The sequence below is a fragment of the Scomber scombrus genome, chromosome 1, assembly GCF_963691925.1.
Source record: "Scomber scombrus chromosome 1, fScoSco1.1, whole genome shotgun sequence".
Classification (NCBI taxonomy): Eukaryota; Metazoa; Chordata; class Actinopteri; order Scombriformes; family Scombridae; genus Scomber; species Scomber scombrus.
Window position 1 is genome coordinate 21,359,184 of NC_084970.1, and position 7,675 is coordinate 21,366,858.

Consider the following 7,675-nt stretch of genomic DNA (forward strand, 5'->3'; position numbering starts at 1 on the left):
GCAGTAAGTGAACGCATCATCATTGATACTGCCACAGCATTTAGGGCAGATTCTGACTGTCTTTAGTTCAATAGTGTGTTTAGTCTGTTGCTGCTACATTCAGTTTAATAAAGAGCCAAGCCTATACAAGCACTGTTCAGAAGGTTAATCATTTGTTTCTGTGGCTTTTGCTGTAGCTTTTAACTGGAAGTAAAGCACTGTGTTTCAGCACTAACCACTACAAAAACAAAAGGTCTGGAAAAGGTCATATTCAGACCAGCAGCTCTTACACTAACCATTTAATTAGCAGATGCCTCCTGACTGTGAGGCATTCGTAGTCATGAAATTTTGACCAGATGATGGCACTTGAAAAGTCACAAATTCAAAGTTATTATGACTAATCCTCTCGGGGCCAGGAATGTGTGCTGTAATTTCACAATAACCCACCAAATAGTTGTTGAGATATTTCAGTAAAGAACTTGAACAGTCAACCTCCCTGTGACACTAGAGGACAATTAAACCAAAGGCATTAAAATAGATTGTCTGGGAACCATGAATGTCTGTACCACATTTTGAGGCAATCCACAAAGCAGATGTCTAGATACATCACAGCATATGTCAAAACTTTACTTGTATCAATGTTAGAAGATCACTTAAGTTGTGAAAATGTATCCTTCAATGACCTTAAGTACCTGTTATAAATTTCTTCAGAATATTTATTTAGGTATTTCACTCAGAACAACAAATATCAACTTCAAGGTGGTGCTGGAGGAAAAGTCAGGGCTTCACCAAAGTCAGTAGGATTCCTCCTCTCTGGACCATCAATGTCTGTACAACATTTCTTAGCAGTCCATCTAATTGCTGTTGTGATATTTCAGTCTAAAGCCATGGTGGTCAAGACTGTGACGAACCAACAGTGCCATTCCTAAAACCATGCTACTAGAAAGACTAAACATTTTTAAAGTGACCTTGCTTTTTCAGTAGACTGATGTCGATCAACTTTGAACATGATGCATTTATGCTGAAAAAATGTCACCATCTTGCACATTATGTGCTGTAAAGTGTGCTGTAAGGGTACAAGCCAGTTCAAATCAGCTTACTGAAATTAGTCAATCAACAACTATTTGTAATATAAGCAGTGTTTTCAATGCTGTTTTTCCCTGACTGATTGTTGCATGTTTGCCACTCAAGGTGGAGTGACCATGAAGATGTGTAAAGTGACTTACTTATATCCTCTACTAAGGCAACAACCATTATACCTAGATACTCTTTCATTTCACATACCATCAATTATTTATCCAACCCCTGCACTAACTGGGTATTTCTGAAGGTTTACCACATTGATCTGTGTTTCAAAAAGCCTTTAGACTGTTGATAAGTATTCTGTGAAAAGTACATGTGGGAGTTGTCATCTCTGCCATGGTCTCCATTAATAAGTCTCCCAGGTCCCACCTACTTGACCTTTGTGCATGTTGGTTTAAAGGTTAAGTGTTAAACTGGGCTGCTGCACCTTTAAATTGGCCAAACATAATGCCAAAAATAGTTGACAAATACCTATATTATAGACATATATCTAAGTTCAACATTTTGATCTAATTTTCCAACCTTTCTTACAAAAAAACTGATGGTAACTAATGGTAGTAGAAGAATCCCATACAACTCTCACACTGGACTATTACCGTATCCATCTGCAATTACAATACTGAATCCATAGTTTCCTTATGCATGTGTAACAAACTAAATTTTGCACCCGCCCCATCCAAATTTCTTAATATCCACATTATTTTTTAATGTCTGTCCTCAAGTATTCATCTATTTTCTGGTTTTAATTTAAAACACTACACATATTAACTAACCAGCTCATTTGTATTGAAAAATAAAATACTACATGGTCACTAATATTGAGGCTCACACACTTGAGGACTAAATGGGAATATTCAAGTGACTGAATGTGTGTTGTAATATTGTAACAATACAGTACTGTATTATCTATAATTAGTTAAAAATGTACAAACTGTAAATGGCTTTGGGGCGGGAAATGCTAAATGAAAAACTAAACAAAAAGTCTTATTTAGTCACTTGGAATGTAAAAATGTGAGACAATCTATTAAACAACGTGAATCAAACAATGTTACTGGACTCATGGGACTTATGAGTTGGTGTTTTTCCTTTCTCTCAGCTGCCATCCCACTGTACCAGAGCCTACACTGCCATCTGCTGCTGTTTGGTATGAAGCGCACACCAAAGGGTCAAAAGAGTGGATGGATTGACAGGTCATGTGCTGCATTCAAGTGCTCTTCGAAATACCTTATCTGAAATGCAGCTTGTAAATTTAAGCCTTTTGCTGGGAAATACTCAATAAGAGACCCTGCATGAATTACTTTTAGTGGGTTTTGCCATATTCGACCCTAACCCTAACCCATCTGTTTTACGAACAGAAATTGAAATATATATACCACTCATCTTTGCTTCTCCACTACCTGTCATGCCACATGATGGCTCTGGCAAATATGACACTATAACAATTCTAATGGGAAATGTTGGCTAGTACAGTAATAACCCTAACCTGGAAAAATGACTCAAAAAAGACACACCCGTGAACCCCTTTATATCTTTACATTGCTTTTTTTTCTTTGGCACAATCATAAAAGTGATGTACTTTACATCTGGCCACCTCCATCAAATTTGAATTATAACTAGCTGGCTGGGAGCTGTCAGAGAGCACACTGAAAGTCTACGTTGCCTCAAAAATCAATCAGCATGCACCGATCAGCCTGACAAACTATTGCAATTGAACTATCAAACCAGTCATAACACACAGCAAAAACAGTGGAGTGTCTTACCTAACCAGTCAGGACCACTTTGGATTTAGACTTTTTCCTCACCAATTTCTGGGCAAAAGCATCCATTGCTACAGGGCTCTGATTCATATTTGAGCTTGAGCTTCTTACTGTGATAACCCCACACAAAACAATAAAAAACCAACGTGTGAACATGTGCACCCAATGTAGGTAATATAGCAAAACACACACTTAATTTACTCCAATTTATGATTTAAAAAAACATCCTTACATTTGAATTGCAACTAATCAAAACAGTGTATCAAAATGACATCAGAAAAAAAATGTCTTACTTGGTCAGAACATGTTATGTATGAAATATATATATTTATTTATATATATATAAATAAATAATGATGGAGAGTCTAAGATGAAATGGAAGACATGACTTCATCCAAGAATCCAGGGAAAAGGAACTTTGTAGTTCGGCTCCAAATTGTTGGGAAAAATGTAAAGGTGGTCAAGCTGGGCTGCTGTAGGAGTTTGTAGTTTAATAGATCCAGATACTTTTAGAACAACAACAACATAAATAATGATAAAAGCAATGCACATTTAAGCACACCAGTTGATTCCTCTTCTGGGGATTTATAGCAAATATTTCAAACAGCCCCTGAAGGCAGCGCATCTAATCTGGTGTAATCTGGACAGTAACGTCACCAGATGAGAGATGACATCTGTGCATACTAGCTGTACTCTTCAATTGAAATAAACGCATGGCTGTCGGTCTCTGAGACAAAATGTCTATCACAACTTGCCAGAAGGTTACTCTTATATCATGTTCTGTTCTTTGTGTTTCTCTCTTCTTGCCCAGAATGCTTTTACCCAGAGGGAAAAAGGAGATGGGGCAGCCTGAGGGTAAGGCGGCTTATCAGATCATCCTCCATCCACCCATCTCCATTCTGCTCCATCTCAAATGGTGTTTGTGTTGTTGCTGCTGTTGTTGTTGCCAGCTGTTGCTCTGACTTTACATAGTGCGCCAGGTCTAGAGGCCCCATCATAGTGCGCTCATGTTCATTATGATGTTATGCAATGAGCAACAAGAAAAATGCACTATATTGTTTATGATATGTGTTGTTAAATTTTAAAAATGTATTTATAAATGTACATTATCATATGTTCAAATTAGTTTGGGCCTGATTTTTATATTTTAAAACATAAATCAATACTGAATGTGATGCTACATATATATATATATATATATATATATATATATATATATATATATATATATATATATATATATATATATATATATATATATATATATAATACATGGTACTAGAAAACAACGTAGGCTGGATAAAAAGCTGCTGACCATATGCTTTATCCATTGAGTGTATCTGCAGTCAATGGCTTTGCCCAAGAAATACTGTGGGAGCTTTTAATATATCAAAGGGACAACTATCATGTTATAAAACACTTTCTCTGCAGGCCCTCAATTTACAAAACACATTACTATAGGCCTAGGTTTATTTTGTATACATTTTGGATTTGACTTACCCAATTCACCAAGGTCTTTACAAACAGTTTATGGCTTTGACCAAAAACTCATTATTCCCTAACACTGACCTGTGAATGACCTAAATGGAGCCTGACATCAGTTTGATGTTGTCTTCTTTTATGTCACTTTTTAAAACTCACTTTTATTTATGTTAATATTGGTTTTATTATCTTTCATTGTATTGTTTTTTTCATTTTATTATATTTTTAATTATTTTATTTTTTACAATCGTTTTTTATTTTATTTTATGTAAAGCATTTTAACTTGTTTTGAAATATGTTATATAAATATATGTTTTAGTATTATTGTTATACAATCAGCTCTTCTAGCAACTTGCATTATTTCTGAGATGAGAAAAACAGCTATCACCACTTGAGGGAGCAATTACTGTGGAATATTTACAGAGAAGATTTACTCTAATGATAGATTGATTGATCGATCGATTGATTGATTTTTGTCTTCTCTAGTTGGACCTGGTTTCTACCCTCCTGTGATGCACCAGCTGTCATTACCAGAGGACCCAGAACGTTGGGGTGTGGACCCATCTTACACCATGACACACAGTGCTGAGATCATGGCCAAAATAAAGGGGATTGGACAAGGCAAAAAATACAATCTGATGACTCAAGTCATACCTATATATGGCTTTGGGATCCTCCTTTACATCCTCTATATAATCTATAAGGTGATTACTATTACTGTCCTGCATGATAGGCAGGTTGAATATGAAATAGTATTAACACATTTTATAGGGTGTCTTACACAAAACAATGTGTTATCCTATTACAAATATGCTTGGAATGTAAGCAAATTAATATACAGTACACATTTCCTTATGTTGATTATTGCTGTGTTCTGTAACTCTAATCAAATCGTTGTTATGTTCACAGCTGACATGTAAGGGGAAGACTACTAAATCAGGAAACTACACAACAATAACCAAGGCAATCGTGGAGAATAGACCTAGTAAGTTTATTTTTAATTTTAAGTATTTGTGACGTGTAATTACAAAGCTAGTTTGTTTTCTTGATACATTTTAAGGGCTCAAAGGTTCTATAAACGAATTTCTCATGGAAAAAACAACATTTGTCTTTTTCTTGTCAAGTAATCATTGATAAGTGGTTCCCATTGGGTTCTTCAGCAAAAGAATAGTCAAAGTCAAAAGTGCAGGCAAAATTCAGTGATACAGTGCCCATCTGATGTCTCTCTATGTTCTCATTCAACCAGAATTACAATGTTGACCCTTGCTATTGTAAAGGGAATTTGTGCAGTACAAAATGTCAATATCTAAGTTTACGCACCTACACAATGTATAATCTTTGTATGAAATGCATACACAGAAATACATTATATTTTCGATATATATATTATAATAATGTTTTCTCTTGTCAATGTTATAGTAACTGCTTATGAGCTCGCCAGTCTTCAAGAGAGAGCAATGCAAACGGAAAGGATAATTGAGAGGATTGTCTCTGAAAAGAAACGTGCTTCTGGGAGGTAAGAGATTTATTATTTATTCTCTTAACATACTACTTTTCACTGTCTGCCACATCATGGGAGGACCATAGCAATAACTTCATATTGGCATATATAAATAAAGGGCTAATTAGTAAAAGGTGGAAAGGCCACAGACATATTTTACTAAAGCAGAAGGGCTGTCCTTCGGTCTTAATAACATTAATTGTTAAGAAGGTGAATAAATGTATGAGGAAAGGGAAAACCAGTTGCTACTTTGTTGGAAAATGCTTGTGTCATTTTTGGAGATAATACAAAAGAAAAATTGTAACGAGCAAAGAAAACACTCACAGACTCAGTAATGTAATGTAAGGGATTTTTACAATTCATTGTTACAAATATACGTGTAATCTAGGCCTCATCTCAATGAGCCGAGGCATGGAGGAGTACTAAGTAAGAATTAGGAAAATAAAACCCATGAGAGGACATGCATTGCACGTATATGTAACCATTAAATGTTATAAGAATGGAACTGAGCACTGCAATGAGACTGCTTCCATACTTGTGCTGCTCCCTAGTGGAAGACGGAGAAGGAGTAAAACTACAACATCAAAGAAGGAGGAGAAATTACTCAAGCAACTTAGACAGATCACACAGCTGATTCAAGAGGGACGTTTGGAGGGAGCCTCCCCAGAGATGGAGGCTGAGGAGGTCCCCTATGGTGTAGACTGGGAAGGTATCTGCCTAAAACTCAAACTGCAAGCTGCTTGCAAAATTTTAGAAAATGATTTTGTCTCCTAAGTGATTAAATAATGTATCAGGATAAGACGTTGCTTTATGCACCCAAAGTGCCATGCTTTAAATCAAGCAATGTCTGTTTTTGTACACCAATGCAGGCTACCCAGATGAGACCTACCCAGAGTTTGATGATCTCTGTGACAAATACGGATATAACACTTTTACCCTGGAGGAGCCAGTCAACCAGCCCACTGCCGAGGCTCTGGCAGAGAGGATGCTGCAAGAGGAAGAAGAGATAATGGCAAGGAAGCTGTCCATAGTGAAAGAGGAGGATGAAGAGGAAGATGAGGGGGATGGAGAAGAAGAGGAGGAAGATGAGGAGGAAGATGAGGAAGAAGAGGATGATATAGAGGAGGAGGAGGAGGAGGAGGAGGAGGAGGAGGAGGAGGAGGAGGAGGAGGAGGAGGAGGAAGCTGAAGCAGAGAAAAGACAGTTGCTCAGTCCTTCTTCATCCAAGCCTGCTGCAGAAACATGGCAGGAAAGAATTGGTTTGGAGGTGAGCAAAGAGCTACAATGTCTCAATGGAGGGAAGAAACAAATAAGTTTCAGTGACCACAAAGATGTATTCCACTACCCTAAAGAGGGTACGTATGAGAGGGAGGAGGAAGAGGAGAAGGAAGATGAAGTGGAGGAGGAGGAAGAGGAGGAGGATGATGGGACAGAGGTGGAAGAGGAGGACGAGGGGACAGAGGAAGGTGATGAAGATGATCCGCTGATGGAGGCAGAGAACCTGCTGTTCAGTTGTGAGGTTGGTTCCAACCCAGAGGAAGAAGCAGAGGAGGCAAAAGAGGAGTATATGTTCGAGGAAGCACCTGTGGAGGGTGACGGTCACATCCATGCAGACGTGCCTCAAGAGGTGAGCGGGCTGAGGATGCGGAACAGGAGGGAGACGTAAAGGAGTTTTCTGTACACTGAGTTCAGTGAACTCAGTGTTCCTCACATAGTACTGCGTTTATTACAGATCCCGTATGTGTACAGAACCTAAAAAAAGAGATATCCAACACTGTTGTTAAGTAATTCTTTTGGACAAGTCATAGTCTCCTCTCACACCATTAGAACATACTGTACTGTAATAAGAGCTTGGTACCTGTTATGTACTTTA

General features: G+C 37.5%; 1 protein-coding gene across 1 annotated transcript; it reads left to right on the plus strand.

Moving 5' to 3' along the window:
* Positions 1-3,556: 3,556 nt before the first annotated feature.
* Positions 3,557-7,468, plus strand: ric3a (RIC3 acetylcholine receptor chaperone a). The gene is made up of 6 exons (XM_062421026.1): positions 3,557-3,674; positions 4,788-5,005; positions 5,211-5,286; positions 5,721-5,817; positions 6,354-6,517; positions 6,672-7,468. Exons 1-6 carry the CDS (start codon positions 3,557-3,559, stop codon positions 7,466-7,468), a joined length of 1,470 nt encoding a protein of 489 aa, XP_062277010.1.
* The last annotated feature ends 207 nt before the right edge of the window (positions 7,469-7,675 follow it).

Bases quoted from the DNA above. Each gene is read 5' to 3' on its own strand.
- ric3a (XM_062421026.1), top strand. From the start codon at position 3,557: ATGTCTATCACAACTTGCCAGAAGGTTACTCTTATATCATGTTCTGTT. The intron at 3,675-4,787 runs GTAAGGCGGCTT...TGTCTTCTCTAG, and splicing joins GGAGATGGGGCAGCCTGAGG to TTGGACCTGGTTTCTACCCT. The intron at 5,006-5,210 runs GTGATTACTATT...TTATGTTCACAG, and splicing joins TCCTCTATATAATCTATAAG to CTGACATGTAAGGGGAAGAC.